The sequence below is a fragment of the Pimephales promelas genome, chromosome 4 (genome assembly GCF_988280905.1).
Source record: "Pimephales promelas chromosome 4, fPimPro1.hap1.1, whole genome shotgun sequence".
Lineage (NCBI taxonomy): Eukaryota > Metazoa > Chordata > Actinopteri > Cypriniformes > Leuciscidae > Pimephales > Pimephales promelas.
This window is the reverse complement of record NC_142772.1, coordinates 25,885,930-25,903,885: the sequence shown is the minus strand read 5'-3', so window position 1 is coordinate 25,903,885 and position 17,956 is coordinate 25,885,930. Positions and strand designations below refer to the sequence as shown.

At 36.9% G+C, this 17,956-nt stretch overlaps 2 protein-coding genes across 2 annotated transcripts; both read right to left on the bottom strand.

The window, feature by feature from the left end:
- Positions 1 to 3,174: 3,174 nt before the first annotated feature.
- LOC120461718 (C-X-C motif chemokine 11-6-like) lies at positions 3,175 to 4,205 on the bottom strand. The gene is made up of 4 exons (XM_039649973.2): positions 4,076 to 4,205; positions 3,844 to 3,970; positions 3,649 to 3,735; positions 3,175 to 3,518 (listed from the first exon to the last, which is right to left on the bottom strand). Exons 1-4 carry the CDS (start codon positions 4,131 to 4,133, stop codon positions 3,500 to 3,502), a joined length of 291 nt encoding a protein of 96 aa, XP_039505907.1. The 5' UTR covers positions 4,134 to 4,205; the 3' UTR covers positions 3,175 to 3,499.
- Positions 4,206 to 13,577: 9,372 nt separating this feature from the next.
- Positions 13,578 to 15,376, bottom strand: cxcl20 (chemokine (C-X-C motif) ligand 20). The gene is made up of 4 exons (XM_089130165.1): positions 14,999 to 15,376; positions 14,175 to 14,301; positions 13,932 to 14,042; positions 13,578 to 13,815 (listed from the first exon to the last, which is right to left on the bottom strand). The coding sequence occupies exons 1-4, from the start codon at positions 15,063 to 15,065 to the stop codon at positions 13,767 to 13,769; spliced, it is 354 nt and encodes a 117-aa protein (XP_088986291.1). The 5' UTR covers positions 15,066 to 15,376; the 3' UTR covers positions 13,578 to 13,766.
- Between the last annotated feature and the right edge of the window lie 2,580 nt (positions 15,377 to 17,956).

Below are 17,956 nucleotides of genomic sequence, written 5' to 3'. Positions count from 1 at the left end.
AGCAGAATTTCTGCATTTTATACAAGTCTAAGCCTAAGACATTCTGGGATTTCCCTTTTTGATACTTTCAGACTTACAGTTACACTTCCTATTACCCAGTTTCTGGGAAATTAACAGAAACAAAGTTAGAGATGATTTTGCAGATGATAAGTGTTTTAAGTGTTGTGGCATCATGTTTGCATATCACACCACATATAACATATAGTTGGTGGAGGGGGAAAGTAAAACAGTTTTGTGATCTTCAGGTGGTCTTTGGTCATTTCTAACCAAAAAAGATTCAATCAAAAACTTCATTGGAATGTTACGAAACTTGGTGATTTTATGGCATGCGGTATCTGAACACACAAAATAAAAAATTTAGATGATCCGAGCAGGCTAAGTTATCGTAAAAAAAAAAAAAAAAAAAAAAAAAAAGTCACACTAAGTGCTCTTCGGTCAAAAAATTAACGACCATAGGAAATTAATGTGAAATTGACAAAAACACAAAAAGTCTAAGAATTGTTGTGTGTATAATCTACAAATCGGCCATGATGCAGAAAAAAAGGGTTCAACAATGAAGGGGGTGACACTCTAAAACACCAAGAGTGCAAACAGACACACTCACCTACACACAAACACACACAATACACTTTTTAAAACACACCAATGAATTTTGGCCGACCATCGGCCATCGACCACATATATATATATATATATATATATATATATATATATAATTATTATTAAAAAATAAAATAACAATATAATTAATAAAAATAATAAATGAATGTGTTTTAAAAACATACAATAATAATATTAAAAAGTCACTCTTTGATAAACTCATGTGCATTATTGCTTTGTCTTCACTGTGTGTGTGTGTGTGTGTGTGTTTATGGACATCAACACATCAGAAATAAAGACAAACCAATATGCACAATATGAGTTTATTAAAGAATGACTTTGTTTCTCTTATTAAAAATGAGATATTTCCGTTTATGTCTAAATCACACAACTTGCTTTACTGTTTTTTATATCTTACATCTGATAACTGTTCTACATATTTTATTTATATATGAACTTCTTGTAATACAAAACTTCAACATCTGATATAAACATCTTTTTTTTCTCCCCAGTCTAAAACTATTTCATCATGACAGCAGTGTCCTTTAGTGCTTTCACTTTCTGAAAACAGGTTGCTTTCTTATAAATTGCACACTTGAGATTTTCCAAGGTCTTTTCTGCAGAGGCCAAATTGAATGTGCAGTACATCAGCCATTAAATATATAATGGAGTCAAGTCACATTTATTTTTATGGCACTTACACAATAGAAATGGTTTCAAATCAAGTATATTTAAAAAAAACAGTAAAGTAACATAATTAATTATTCAAATTCAAATTCTGCTGTAAAAACCGCTGTAACAAGATAATTATTCAGCTAAATTCAGTTCATTTCAATTACTGACTTCATTACTAAAACAAGTTCAATTCTTCTGTCTTCAAATGAAAAATGAAAGATTTTATTCTGGAGTTACTGAACAGTCAAAATCCACTGTGATTCATCCTCATGTCATCAAACCATGTTCATTGTTTCATAGTAATACTCTTAAGTAAACATAACATCAAATTATCATTATAATTGCTATATATCACACACAGGTTTCCTCTGGATTAGAAAGGTTTGTAATTAATTAATAAAAAGTTGAAGTTGAAGTAAATAGAGTATATGGGCAATAGTGGAGAGCATGGCACAACCTAATGCTTTTTGACTCTCTCAGTTTGTGTAAATCTATAGGGTTTAGAGTATAAATTTTTTACCACATTAATTTTCCATATGTCTAGTACAATTATGTGGTTTTGTTTTTTTAATACAGTGTATACTTTTTTCTTGATTTACCCTGAAAGAATGGAAGTGAAATGTGACAACATGCCCCATAGGTGGGGTACATTGTAACATGTGAGGGGCACATTGTAACACCATGATATGACAGCTTAAAATGCTATCTTATCTTATCAAAAACATATACAATTCAAACCAAAATATTTTCTTAATAAAATACAATTATTAACTTTTTCATGTATAACAATGGCATTTTTTTAATAATTAAAAATAAACTATTTTTGAATTTGATGACAAATACACCGGAAAACACAGCTATACAGCATAGTTCAAAACAAAATAATAATTAATAATTTCTGAACATTTATTCTTAGTATTTATTTACATGTTTCTCATGTTTTCTCAATAGAATTCATAAAAGTATAGAATATAATAGCATATTTCTAGGGACACATAAAGCAGTGTTAACATGCCCCAACTGCACAACCCTGCTAGTGTCTTCTGCTAGTTAGCAAAGCATTACAGAACGATATCAACTGTTGTTATATTGTTGCGTTAGAAAAATATTAAAATAAGCAAAAATAATGGGTTCTCTCTGGGTTCTTGCCTTTTTCTTGGATTCCATTTTTGCCCGTGACTGCTGCCTGTGTGTTTGTTTGAACTGCCTTCCTGCACTGTCAGAAAAAAAGGTACAAAATCTGTCACTGGGGCGGTACCTTTTCAAAAAGGTACACTTTTGTACCTAAAGGGTGAATATTGGTACCATAATTGTACAAATATGTACCATGAAGGTACCAATATGCACCCTTTAGGTACAAAAGTGTACCATGAAGGTACCAATATGCACCCTTTAGGTACAAAAGTGTACCTTTTGAAAAGGTACCGCCCCAGTGACAGCTTTCGTACCTTTTTTTCTGAGAGTGTGTGCTTGAGCCTTTTTCTTGTGTTTAGATTATGATTCTGGATAACTCAAATAAAGCTGCATTTGGATCTCAACCTTTGTGTCTTGAAGCAGTTTGTAACACTCTCAATTTTTCAACTAACTTGTCAAAATGCATTTAGCATTTTATGTTAATGGCACTCGCATATCATCAAATTTAATGATGTATTTTCATTTTATTTTTAGGTTTCCTCTCAAGAGGCTTCTTGTACAAGGTCATCTTATCCTATGATGATCAAATTATGTTCTTTGATGTTTCTGATGTTCAAATTTGTGATTTAAAAACTAAATTAGCAAATTCTTTCTTCCCTTGATAATATATTGGATAATGTATAATTTTCTGGTATGCTAATGCCATATAATTGTGACCTGCACTGTGGGGAAATCATTTTTGTCCCTAAGAATTAACAGGCCCCATTTTTTTTTTTTAAAGAAAAATGTTTTATTTGGACACAGATGGACGATAAAATAATTAAATGCCATAAGTAAATTGTAACAGTACATAATATGAATATAAAACAAGAATATACCTAAAATAAAATTTTAAAAGAAACAAAACATTTTATAATTACTAAATAGTGTCCCACTCTAAATAGTTGCATAAATTAACAAGCAAATATTTACACTAAACAGTTTACATGTTCTCCAGTCTAATGTCAACTATAGAGGTTACACAGCATTTCATGGGTATCATGGGATGTTCTTCAGTGGTGTAGAATCTAATCCAGCTTCACATGAAGCTTCACTCTGACTGCTGGGCCCTGTAAAGATCAGAAAAGTTTTATTGAATGTATATAAAATTAATCATTTTAAAAACTGTTTTTAATTTTTAATTAAACATACAGCTAAACTACAAAAAAAAACAAAAAAAAAAACATTATATATACTAACATCTTTTCAAGAGCCTTCCTGATTAAGTTCTGGGTGAATTTAGACTCTTGGTTCAAGCATTTCCGCTCTCCACTCTTCAAAGTGACACTGGAAATAAAAAAGGAAAGATGAGCTGAATGTGTTCAAGAATGTTAAGATAGCAGTATGATCATTAATGTGTAAATATCCATGTAAAAACATTGTTTTTGTTCTTACATAACCTCTTGTTTTCCACAAGATGGACTTTGAGGCATGATTTCAAACTTCTCAATATTTTTCCTTAAAACCACATCCGCTCCTTTGTCAGCACAGAAGCACCTGCCTTTGTGAGTCTTGTTCTGCCCTGGAAGAGAGATTTTTTAGGATTTTTGTAGCTGCAGAACAATATAACAAACTAATATTTAAGAGATACACTTGCAGAATCAATAAGGTCTTAAGGAGAACTCACCGTGTACTTCTGGAGCAAGCAGATAGACCAGAAAAACAATAACTGCAGCAGTCTTCATTGTGTTTAAGGTTTTAATGATTGTCTAAGGCTGTTATTATACTGAAGAAGATTAGCTGCTTACATCAAAAGATTAGGGGTTAATAGGAAGGGCACAGTTCCCAGTTTCACTTTCACAAGCACAGCAGTTTCGATTTCCTATTTCTTTGAAAAGCTTTGGATACAGTATGTGCTGATCACTTGTCATTTAGTGTCATGATTGTTCTTCTTGTTTTGAAAGTTGTTTTGAATTCTTGCAAATGCGCTTTCAGCACAAGATAAATTTAGAAACTAAATGTAATACATTTCTGTTCAAGTACTAAACCACCCATATTATTGACATTCATACATAATTATAATATTATTTGTTCAAACAAATGTCAACAAACAACATGTGCATAAATGATAAAAATATTTAAAGTGCAATCCTAAACAAAAGGAACAATGTTGTGATGATGAAAATCAGTTCCCTTTCATTGTAATTTCGAGTTACGTCGAATGACTACAAAATTGGTTTCTCTTTGAAGTCTCTCATCTTCGAAAGAAATAAAACGAGCCAATGGCAAGAAAATACCATGGGTTTGCGGAATTTGCATGGCGTAACTCCGCCCCATAGAAGGAGATAGAACACATTTCAGCCGATAAGAATCTCCCTTGACTTCAGTGAATTGTTACATATCATTGAAATATGGGCATGGGTGATCCCTGTCGGGCATCTCGGGATCATTGCTGGCAGCGAGAGTTCTCGGCCGCCCAGAAGCAGACTGAGGCTACAAAACATGTTCTAACATGCTGACATGTGCATGATACCCCCTCTGGGCGACCGCCACATGTGCATTTCGACTGTAAGCCTCTCTGAACATGTGTGTTTCCCTTGGCAAGCCACCTTGCCACTCCTGGGGTTGAAATATTCCCCTCTTCGGGCTGGATACCCCAGTGTTCCCCATTTGCACTTCCCTCTCAGGACAAATAAGTCCATCCCTTCGGGCAGGCACTGATTGCATATTTCCACTGAGATATGCTTCCCATTGCACCTTGATATTCTTGTGTTAAGTGGCGCTGTTCAGGGAGTCCTCTAACCTTTCATGAGCACCATGAAATAGCAGAGAGTCAGAGGACAGGAGCACCATTAGAGAATGCTCACAGTTTAGTACTGGGAGAGCAGAACTATCCCCATATGAACAACGACAGAAAATCCAATGCCACGTTATACACGACAAGGAGGAGCTGGAGACGAGGTGGATTGCAGAGAGCGAGCAACAAGCAGTTAGGAGTGAACTGAATCTGCTTAAATAGGGGGCCCTGATTTGAGCGTACTCATTAGCAGCGAGGGGAGATGAACAGCAGATGCGCTGATGCAGCTCAGCTCAGCGATCGCTGATGAGACCGTGTTTCTGACGATAGCGTTGGCAGCATCTTGACTACCTGGCCTGCCAGAACTGACCCTCAATTTCTTTTCCCACTTCAGGACTTTGACACTAAACTAGGATAGCAGGGGTGCCAAATCCTGCTCCTGGCGATCGACTGTCCTGCACAGTTCATCTCCAACCCTAATCAAACACAGCTGAATGTGATCCTAAAGACCTTAATTGGCTACTTCAGGTGTGTTTGATTAGGGTTTGAGATGAACTGTGCAGGACAGTCAATCGCCAGGAGCAGGATTGGGCACCCCTGTAGGATAGGATGTGATCATGTGTCACAAACCAAGGACGCCCCGCTACAATTCCCACAGTGGAATTCTCCAGAGCCGGGAGGCAGATGACCTATGTATGTAGCCGATGGACCAATCTCCCACACAGTAACAAACAAGCCTTGGCCGAGTGACTTTCCAGTCACAAATTGAACTCTGTATAGACCCATTTTCAGTTGGTAAACATGGTGACGTTTTTATGTGGGCGGAGCTTAGGTGGAGGCAGAACGATCCCTCTGGCCGCTTCACTAACGCTAGTTAGCAAGCTTTCTTAGCTTGTTTTTTAACAATGACTGAAGAAAATCAGATTTTATCTTAATGTGTAAGGTCACTCAGTGTCCAGGACCGCGATTGTTATTTTCAAAAGTTAATTTTAACGGACAGAACCAGATTGGATGACCCGTAGCCTTCACAAGCTCACTCAATGCATGGACGATCTGACAGGATTGACGTTACTTTACCTCGGTTGAGTGGCCTGTCTTCTACACCTACCTTTTTAGAGAAAACGATCGCAAAGAGAAACTTTGGGCATATAAATCTTTAGATGCCTATAACTATATGCTGAATGGTTATGTACAAGACTTGTGTGTACGATCCGCAGTTCTGCCGAGCCAGCGCCGAGACGACGACAATGTAACGAGTGACATTAAGGTGCGATTTTAATAATGTGAATATTTTCTAGAAATAAAAATTCCAGATACAGCATATTCATTTTTCATTGATACTTGCACCAAACAACACAATAAGATGATCTGTGCTGGTTTGCCTTGGCCGCCTCCAGTTTTCACTTTGTTTTGCCTCCAGCTAGCGCCGTGACGTAACTGTGACGTCGGCGCAAAAGGGGTCTATAGGATGGTGCTGTGCCTTTTTTGGAGCTGGAGTTCGTAGCAGTGTTCCTCAGAAAAGAAATTGCTAACTGACCCAGAGTTCAGGAGTGTGGTAACAATTGTGTCAAATACGTAGGTTTTATGTGAGCAGTCCTGTAGTTCCTGTAGAGCTTATTATGACCAGTTTTTGAACTGTCTTCTGAGTGTGAGATCATTTTTGCAGTTTCGACACGAATGTTGAATATTCCCACATAGTCCACACAGACTCATTCACAGTGCTGTTATTGTCCTCTTCCTAACTATGGCATTTGTTGTACCATTGTAAGCTTAGTAGTTTGACATTTCTGTGTTCAACCTTGTTTTGTGCTCTGGGAAATTTTCCCGGACATTGACATTCGGACTTAGTTTCATTGGTTCCTTTTTAATGCTCATTTTGTTTTTCTTTTGTTTTGTTTGGTATACAACATCAAACCTCAGTTTTGGGATGAAGTTACAACCGCAAGTTTAGAAATGTTGGGACATTTTGTAGACTGTAATAAAATCAAGAATCTGTGATTTCTTAAGTCTTCAACTGACAAGAATACAAAGATTAAAAATCTCACTGTTTTCACATTTTATGAATTTTGATTTTGCACACTCCAAAACAGTTGGAACTGAGCATGTGTGTTTCCCTTGGCAAGCCACCTTGCCACTCCTGGGGTTGAAATATTCCCCTCTTCGGGCTGGATACCCCAGTGTTCCCCATTTGCACTTCCCTCTCAGGACAAATAAGTCCATCCCTTCGGGCAGGCACTGATTGCATATTTCCACTGAGATATGCTTCCCATTGCACCTTGATATTCTTGTGTTAAGTGGCGCTGTTCAGGGAGTCCTCTAACCTTTCATGAGCACCATGAAATAGCAGAGAGTCAGAGGACAGGAGCACCATTAGAGAATGCTCACAGTTTAGTACTGGGAGAGCAGAACTATCCCCATATGAACAACGACAGAAAATCCAATGCCACGTTATACACGACAAGGAGGAGCTGGAGAGGAGGTGGATTGCAGAGAGCGAGCAACAAGCAGTTAGGAGTGAACTGAATCTGCTTAAATAGGGGGCCCTGATTTGAGCGTACTCATTAGCAGCGAGGGGAGATGAACAGCAGATGCGCTGATGCAGCTCAGCTCAGCGATCGCTGATGAGACCGTGTTTCTGACGATAGCGTTGGCAGCATCTTGACTACCTGGCCTGCCAGAACTGACCCTCAATTTCTTTTCCCACTTCAGGACTTTGACACTAAACTAGGATAGCAGGGGTGCCCAATCCTGCTCCTGGCGATCGACTGTCCTGCACAGTTCATCTCCAACCCTAATCAAACACAGCTGAATGTGATCCTAAAGACCTTAATTGGCTACTTCAGGTGTGTTTGATTAGGGTTTGAGATGAACTGTGCAGGACAGTCAATCGCCAGGAGCAGGATTGGGCACCCCTGTAGGATAGGATGTGATCATGTGTCACAAACCAAGGACGCCCCGCTACAATTCCCACAGTGGAATTCTCCAGAGCCGGGAGGCAGATGACCTATGTATGTAGCCGATGGACCAATCTCCCACACAGTAACAAACAAGCCTTGGCCAAGCCTTTCCAGTCACAAATTGAACTTTGTATAGACCCCTTTTCAGTTGGTAAACAGGGTGACGTTTTTATGTGGGCGGAGCTTAGGTGGAGGCAGAACGATCCCTCTAGCAAGCTTTATTCTTAGCTTGTTTTTTAACAATGACTGAAGAAAATCAGATTTTATCTTAATGTGTAAGGTCACTCAGTGTCCAGGACCGCGATTGTTATTTTCAAAAGTTAATTTTAACGGACAGAACCAGATTGGATGACCCGTAGCCTTCACAAGCTCACTCAATGCATGGACGATCTGACAGGATTGACGTTACTTTACCTCGGTTGAGTGGCCTGACTTCTACACCTACCTTTTTAGAGAAAACGATCGCAAAGAGAAACTTTGGGCATGTAAATCTTTAGATGCCTATAACTATATGCTGAATGGTTATGTACAAGACTTGTGTGTACGATCCGCTGTTCTGCCGAGCCAGCGCCGAGACGACGACAATGTAACGAGTGACATTAAGGTGCGATTTTAATGATGTGAATATTTTCTAGAAATAAAAATTCCAGATACAGCATATTCATTTTTCATTGATACTTGCACCAAACAACACAATAAGATGATCTGTGCTGGTTTGCCTTGGCCGCCTCCAGTTTTCACTTTGTTTTGCCTCCAGCTAGCGCCGTGACGTAACTGTGACGTCGGCGCAAAAGGGGTCTATAGGATGGTGCTGTGCCTTTTTTGGAGCTGGAGTTCGTAGCAGTGTTCCTCAGAAAAGAAATTGCTAACTGACCCAGAGTTCAGGAGTGTGGTAACAATTGTGTCAAATACGTAGGTTTTATGTGAGCAGTCCTGTAGTTCCTGTAGAGCTTATTATGACCAGTTTTTGAACTGTCTTCTGAGTGTGAGATCATTTTTGCAGTTTCGACACGAATGTTGAATATTCCCACATAGTCCACACAGACTCACAGTGCTGTTATTGTCCTCTTCCTAACTATGGCATTTGTTGTACCATTGTAAGCTTAGTTTGACATTTCTGTGTTCAACCTTGTTTTGTGCTCTGGGAAATTTTCCCAGACATTGACATTCGGACTTAGTTTCATTGGTTCCTTTTTAATGCTCATTTTGTTTTTCTTTTGTTTTGTTTGGTATACAACATCAAACCTCAGTTTTGGGATGAAGTTACAACCGCAAGTTTAGAAATGTTGGGACATTTTGTAGAATGTAATAAAATCAAGAATCTGTGATTTCTTAAGTCTTCAACTGACAAGAATACAAAGATTAAAAATCTCACTGTTTTCACATTTTATGAATTTTGATTTTGCACACTCCAAAACAGTTGGAACAGAGGCTAAATAAGACTGAAAAGATTACAGAATTTCTAAGAAATTCTAAGAAAACTGTTTAGGAAACAGTCCACAATTAGCAGGTGAATTGGTAATCTTGTGTTGGGGTATAAAATGAGCATCCAGCAAAGGTTTAGTCTTTGCAAGGAAACATGGGTCTTGGTTCACCACTTTGTGCAGAATTTCATAAAAGAATTATCAAACAATTAAAAAAATAAAAGATTGCAAAGTATTTCACCATATACTACACATAATAGTGTTAAAACGGGAATCCAGAGAAATCTCAGAACAAATAGGACAATGGCAAGACAGGAAACATCTTTTGAATGTGTGTGACCTTTGAGCCCTCACACTGCCTGAGAAACCATCATGCTATTGTGTTAAATATAGCCACATATGCATTTCGACTGTTGCATATCTCCCGAGTACTTCGCATCAAGATATGCAACTCGAATCTTTGTTACGCAAGGAGAAAGCTATTCTGTTCAATGCAGAGATGCCGGTGAGTTCTCTGGGCCTGAGCTCATCTCAGATGCTCCAAAACACATGGAAATGTGTGCTGTGGTCAGATAAGTCCATGTTTAAGCATGCTTTTAGGAAAAATGGACAATGGGTTTTCAGATCCAAGATGAAAGTGACCATCCAGGCAAGGGTGACTCACATTGATGCACGGGCAACAACAGAGGGGTTTCGTAGATCGCTCCACACCGTAGAAGGGATGTGCTTGTCTGTCTTTCCTGTAGTCCAGAACTGTCTCCTTTTGAAAATGTATGGCCTATCAAGAAAAGGAGAATCAGACAATGACAACCCCGACTGTTGAGCAGCTGTCTTGTATCAGGTGAGATTGAGTAATAATTCCACATGCAAAACTGCAACAATTAGTATCCCTAATTTCCAAATTATTAAAACAAGGAAAGGTAATGTGATACAATGGTAAACATGCCTTTTTCCCAACTTTCTGGAGTGTGTTGCAGCCAGCAAAATCAAAATAAAGTTTAATAAATAAAATTTAATCAAAATAAAATTTAAAAAATCACAAATGTGTATAAATATGACTTTTATAGTACTTTTTTAATACATCTAAATAATTTTTTTTACATATTTTTCAAAATGTTAAAGTAAACAAATATTTGCAAGCAGGGACATCTCTCAAGCATGGGTGCTCAGTGCTAGGTCCCTTCTGTCCATTTGCAGAGAGGCCCCCAAAAGCGCTGTGGTCGCACCGGTTGCACTGTCCTAAGGATGGCCCTGTTTCCGAAAATTGAATTGGCTGCTTTCCTGATCTCCTGTTTACGTTTTGCCATTGCAGTCCAAACACAATGTACAAACTGCATATTCTATCCCTTAACCCTAGCCTCGACTATACCCAGAAAGCTTTCTGCATTTTTACATTTCAAAAAAAAAAAAAAAAAAAAAAATCACTCAGTATGATTTATTAGCTATTTTTCTCAAGGGGATCAAACATGTATATTTGGATATTGCCGTCTTTGTGGGGACATTTTGCCCCCATTTATCTGACAAACTTATTTGGCAAAAAAGGAAAACTACAGCTAAAGATTTTTAGAAAAACTAATAAGCTCACAGGAAAAAGAAAAGGTTGACAAGGTAATCAGTTATTAATCTTTCTCTGGTTTATGTTTTTGTGCATGTGTTCATAATTTATTTTGAATGATTTGGTCATTCATTGCATCATCACAAATATAACAGTTGAATCAAAGCACAACTTCTCAATGAGCTTACAAAATCTATATTTGGATAAAGGGTGAAGATATCAGTATAACATTCAACACTATTGGCCACTACTGAATGGCAGTTCATTGACTTTCCAACTGATGGAGAATTCTGCTTGTCCTATGTACATGTGTAACTTGGAGAACATGAGAGGAGCATGCATACAAGTTTGTATACATTTGAAGAAAAAGGGCAAGGGTCACATGAAGGAATGTTACATGTACTGGTACACTCAAACCCATGGTTATATAATGAAATATGTACATCAGTGATTTTTTTTTTTTAAAAAACACATGAGCTCATAGTTCACCACAGTTAGAGATGGGACTAGCATTATGTAATTATAATTGTGGCGAAAGAGGAAGGAGGAGCAGAAGGGAAAAGATAGCAAAACAGGTACCAATTGGGCAACCAAAGATAAGAAAAAGGTTTAAGAAATGGTACAGACCACTGTAAGATCAGATGCTTGACCTACATCTCACTTTGTTGACCTGCTCAATAAAGTAATTTCTACTTAAGTAAGACCCGAAACCTCGACTCTGCGCAATTTTCTTAAAGATCTGCAACCAGACTTTGATGATTTGAATTGAGACTGGAAATCTGCCAACAATCTTCAAACCATACGGCAAAAGCAAGACACTTTTAATAATTATAAATACACTTTGATGAGAAGCTTTGGAGCTGTTGATGGAACTCATGTTCACATCATTACTCCAACTATAAATGAGGAGATGTATCAATAGAAAGGATTCTGTAGCATCAACACTAATTTGAGATAATTTTACGCAATGCAATTATTATTATTATTTTAAATAAATGCTTCAGTGTCTTGACTGAATGATTGTATTACAATTATAGACTACGTAATTGGTGCAGGCTCACTATTAGTCTTTAGTTCACAATCACAACACTTCAGTGCCACTTGAGTCAGCACTTGAGAATCAGTCTTATCCTTTGATGAAAGTTGCTTTCAGCTTTTTACACTTGTTACATACTGTATAACAGCAATTATGCTTTTAGTTAAAACAATTATGCATAATTAAAAGTAACTAACTCTAAACCAAGCCCTAATTCTAACCTTAAAGGGTTAGTTCACCCAAAAATGAAAATCAAGTCATTAATTACTCACCCCCAAGCTGTACCAACCCCGTAAGACCTTCGTTCATCTTCGGCACACAAACGAAGATATTTTTTATTAAATTTGAGAGGTGGATCACTGCTACATAGGCTGCTTAAGGGATCAAAATACGAGAATACTTTTTGTGCGAAAAAACAAACAAAAATAACAACTTTATTTGACTACTCCATTTCTTCCTTGTAGGCCTGAAAAGCGAGAATTGCGATCTCCCTCAACTACTTCAGTTCAGTTCTCGCGCATGCGTCGTGGAAATCTCTTGAACTCTCGTCTCAGACCTACAAGGAAAAAAAGGAATAGTCAAATAAAGTCGTTATTTTTGAACCCTTGGTATTTAGTTGATGTGATCCTAATGATCTGAGTGATCTGTTAGATTTATATTTAGTGAAATCTGCAATGTATTTGTATAGACATTTGTGTGGAAACTTAGTCGTAACAAATAATGCGCTGTTGTGCAAGAGGCCGTAAAAGCCTCTCTCATAGTATGAGGTTACGCACTGGTGTGCGGGAATGGCAGGGTTTCTTCAAGATCAACAGTTACCTTTCCTTCTTACCCCCCTGAACAAAGCATTGTTAAACATGAGTGGAATATCAACACCGAAACCGAACACCGAAACCGACTGACTAACCAAAAGATGAGGCAAACGGGTGATGATCAAGACGGGCAGAAGAACATTAACATTAACATTCTCCTCAATGCATGGGGGTGAGCAATTAATGACTTGATTTTCATTTTTGGGTGAACTAACCCTAATCCTTGTAGTCTTTAGTTCACAATCACAACACTTCAGTGCCACTTCAACGTGTTCATTTCACAAATTCTTTATTTTTCATAATGTGATTCATTTCACAAGCATGACAAAATTAATATTGTCAGTTATTTGTAATCTGTATTGAGCGATAGAGTAGACTCCAAAACACTGTAGAGTAGACAAATATTTCATATAGTTACTGAGAGACTAAACAGTCAAAGTCCACTGTGATATTCATTGTATCATAGTAATACTCTTAAACATAAGATCAAATGGTTATATTTCATGGTTATATCACACACATTGGAATTATTTCATGGTTATATCACACCTCTGGATCAGAAAGGTTTGTGTAAAATGTATGAATAAAAGTAAGTGAATAGAGTATAATAATTTTGGACACAAGCTATCCAATACTTTATTCAAAACAGAGTTGGTGGTCATCATTTCTTAGAGATCAAAACATTTACTGCCATCAATCACAATTAGCCTGTATCTTTATAGTTTCATCACAGAAATATTGTAAATCACAAAACAGAAAGAAAAATAATTCCACAAGTCATCCTTGTCATCAGACTTCTAATTCTTCCCCTTTCTTCCTCCGTTCTTTTGCTTTTTGTTTTGTATCCTAGGAATGATGGCACAATGACACATAATTTAATTCTAGGACATAATACAAAACATAATTATACTTGGCTGTTATACATTCAGAAAGTGGTAGCATAACAGTAGTGTATATCTTACCCTTTGCCCTCCACTAATCTCCGTCCTTGCTTCTTATACGGATGCAAACACACCTTCAATCTCTCTTCCTTCCCTTTCCCTTTCCCTTTTCCTTTTCGAGTGAGAGTCAGTCTTTAAGCAGCAGGAGAAAATATCAGGAACAAATCATTTTAGAGGACATGCATTGTAATGTTCATTAATTATTGCAAAAGAGATCTAGGAGAAATATTGATTTAAACATTACAGGAGTCAAAGCACACTTACATAATCTCGGTCTTTGAGCAGGAGGCACTTGGTGGGAACAATTCAACTACATGAATGATTCCAGGATTCACTGATTTCAGCAGTCTTCCTCTGCATAAACATCGCGGCGAACGCCCCGCTCCATGTCCTATATTTAACAACAGTGGCTAAGTAATGGTATCCTAATAAATGTGTGTGTTTTGGCATGAAGTTGATTTTCAAGAACAATTGTCTTCTGCGTCAGTGTGTTCATTAGCCCATGCTTGACAAAAACGTTTTACAATAACTTTCTTTCATCAATAACATCAAAATATACATATGCTTATGCTTTATTTCCATTGCCTCAATACTTATTCTGATTGCAAAATCACTGCATTTTGCTAAATATTTTTGTATAATGACTGATAAACTTATCACACTGCAGGGTTTAGTTTTTCAATCAGGACAGACAGTAGATCATCCATTAGCCTACATTTAATGCTTAGAAATGGCATACTTTGATTCATGGTCATACTTTCAATAATGAAACCCGAACTCCTGAACTTTTAAATTTTAATATTTTAATATATTAATAATTTGGGTTTTAACTGTGTGTCAGATTGACCTCAAACTGAAATTTGGATTTTGGAACAATTATTAGCTTAAAAAAATAAATAAAAGATTAATAAATTATTAATATTGATATTTAATTATCAAAGATAATTGAAAACTCTAAATGCATTTTTATTATAAATAAGTATTTTTACACTTGTTAACAATATAAAGGGTTAAAGGGTAAAGTGAAAGGCTTTAATTGATCTGTGTGTATGTGATGCCAGTGGAATAAAATGCAGAAATCAGCTTACCCGCAGAGTGTGTAAGACTCACTCCAAACAGCAGAGCGCACAGCAGTGTGAGAACAACCTGATTCATGATCCACCTCACAGGCAGCTGCAGAGAAATGTCTATTTCTTGTACGGATTTTCCCTTGTAAAGCACAGACTTACTTTCATTTTCCAATCTTCCAATGAAATGCTCTCAACAACACAACATTTGGATAAATTTGCCTGGACAAATAGTCCCTTGTTTTAACATTTGAAAGTCTGTGGTTTCTGATTTTTTGAGTCTCTGAAGACTCAACTATTATTATTATTATGAATTTTTATCTCTTGTTTAAGGAATTTTTCCTTTTTTTTAATCAATCTATTTGTTAGTGTGTGTTGAATTAGCAAGGTCTTCCTCGTACTAGTCAAACATTAATGTTCACAGCCCTCAAATGAACGACAAAAACTTGAACTAAAGCATATGTTTGGTCAGGTATTTTGTAATGATTAAAGCGAAACAAAATCTGATCAATGCGAAACAAATTGTAAAGAAAAAAAAAGAAAAAAAAAAGAGAAAAAAAAAACAAATCCCAGAAATGTGCGATTTCAGGAAATCGAAGATGCCCTGCATCTCACAAGGTCACAATCTAGTTGTGCTTCTGATATCTTTGTGGACTCCTGGTTTTCGTTTCTGTTTTTGACTTCATGGTGAAGATAAGAACAAATTCAGCTCAGTCCTCCCTGTGCCAAGGTCATTGAGAGGCTGAAAACTGAACTGAACTTGCATTGGTCTGCTCTTCTGAAATAACACCATCAGGCAGTGTCATTGAACTATAAACAAGCCAACAAACCAGGAATCAAAGACAAGGGGACAAAAAACATGAGCATAGGAAATGCAGGAAAAAATCTAATTTAACATATAAGGGAAATATACAACTGCAGTGTAAGGGCTTAAAGGGATTGTTCACCCAACTCACCCACATGTTTTTTATCCCAAATCCGAAAGACCTTCATTCATCTTCAGCTTTCTGAGACTGCAATATTATTACCAATTTCAAAAAGTCCTCGGATTTCATCCCAAATTTTAATTTGTGTTCTGAAGATGAATTAAGGTCTTACAGATGTGGAACTGCATGAGAGTGAGTTAATTACATAATTAACACATAAGTAATATAATTAATTATGAATTAATGACCGAATTTTCATTTTTGGGTAAACTAATCCTTGAAGTTTATAAGACTGAGGAAGCGAAAGAGTGTTAATACGCAGAAAACAATCACAAAGGTATGGTGTTGTCCAATACAATTCTTTGTATGAGAATTTTAAAACAAATTCTATAGGCTATGAATGGGGAGCCTTTAGTGCAACTTCATGTGAGGGCAATGTATTCACGTGGAGAGGTAAAGGGTGAGGACATGAGTAGCAGTTTTGAATATTCTGAAGCCATTTAAAGGGGACATATCATGCAAAATCCACTTTTTTAGGCCTTAAATGCATTTCGTTGTATATTTGGAGTGTTTATAAATACAGAAAAGATGAAATTATTCTCTTCAGGTACTTCGTTTATATCTTTATATTCTGTTTTGGTCATATTTTTCAACCTGTTCAGATTTTTCTGTTGTCTATGACGTTTTTTGAGCAAGTGCGTCACCGTATTTGCAGCGGAACTGCCAAATAAGGACATTGACTACCGGTCCAAAACTTCGAGCAATCCGCCATTATTTTTTCTCACTCCGATTTTGTAGTCCGAGCTAATGTTCAAAATGTTCGATTGTTGGATCATGTAGTGACCTGAAGCACTTCAAGGATTCCCACTTCAACAACTTCCGCCAGTATAAAGAAGGGTTTGCCGATTGACTTCGTCTGAATGAGAGGTAAATTCCTTCTATCTTTGGAGACGACGAACAGAGCATTTCGATAAGCTGTAAATATCGTTAATAAAAATAAACTACTTTCTTAAAACACATGGTGGTCATGGTTTAGCAGTACCTTTTTCTTTCTTTGTTTTTGTTTTGAAGTAAAGTTACACGTCTGCAGTATTATTGTTCTTGAGTTTCATCAATGGTCATATAGCTGCGTTGTTTTCTGATGCTTTTCTAAACGTATCATGTTGTCAATACAGATTTTTTTTTGTGGTAAGATTAGACCGTAGTCATTTATCTTGTCAGTGTGCTTGTTTTAAACAAGAGAAATAGTCGACTTTCACTAATAACTGAAAACAGTTAACTCACATTGTTCTGCAGGTTCGTCGTAGTCTTTATCAACTCGCTCGCTCTGGCTCGAATATGTAAGGCTTGATGGACAAGTCTTCTGTTGTTGACATTTTATTAAAGTGTGAATAAAAATGTTCTTTAAAGGTATCGTATCCACAAGTTTCCGAGGGGCGCTCATGTAAAAAATAAAGTGGGTGAAACTTTCGGTGAGGCGGCGGAAGTAGCATTCCAATGGTATTTTGTGTGTTAGTTAGCGAAGAGGCTAGCTGTTTTTCGGAGAATTATTTTACTATTTAAAGACGCAAATCTTTATGAGAGATGTCGTTACGGAGCTCAGGGACAACATGCGCTGTTCGCGGTTGTATGTATAACCGGACTAAACTAATTCAGCTTAAACGTGATTGTTTTGAACATAAGATGAAAACGAAATCACAGTGATCCTACCAACGACTGTAGTTTCCACCACCTCCCAAAAGACAACGAATCTTCCTGTGTACATTTGTTTAAATTCTTAATATTCTATAAAATCCATCAGCATGGGTTTGGCTGTTCGCTTTTGATGTTACACCTAAACTCAGGATCAAAGCCTGAGGTGACAGAATACCAAATGTGCCAGTTAATGTATTCAAGCAGCACATTCATTTATAATTTTGAATAAACTCCAAAGCACAATGACTAAGTGTGTATTTTTTATTTTAATTGTTTGTCAGCTCGCACAACTGTCTGTCACCATGCCTTGATGAGTATTGATTATTAATAATGTTATTATAATACTCCCAATCAACTA

Excerpts from the sequence above, each read along its gene's own strand:
- LOC120461718 (XM_039649973.2), bottom strand. The coding sequence starts at position 4,133 with ATGAAGACTGCTGCAGTTATTGTTTTTCTGGTCTATCTGCTTGCTCCA. Across the intron at positions 3,971-4,075 it reads GCTTGCTCCAGAAGTACACG|GGCAGAACAAGACTCACAAA; the intron begins GTGAGTTCTCCT and ends TCTCTCTTCCAG. Across the intron at positions 3,736-3,843 it reads TGTGGAAAACAAGAGGTTAT|TGTCACTTTGAAGAGTGGAG; the intron begins GTAAGAACAAAA and ends TTTTATTTCCAG.
- cxcl20 (XM_089130165.1), bottom strand. The coding sequence starts at position 15,065 with ATGAATCAGGTTGTTCTCACACTGCTGTGCGCTCTGCTGTTTGGAGTG. Across the intron at positions 14,043-14,174 it reads TGCTCAAAGACCGAGATTAT|ACTGACTCTCACTCGAAAAG; the intron begins GTAAGTGTGCTT and ends TGCTGCTTAAAG. Across the intron at positions 13,816-13,931 it reads AGATTAGTGGAGGGCAAAGG|GATACAAAACAAAAAGCAAA; the intron begins GTAAGATATACA and ends CATCATTCCTAG.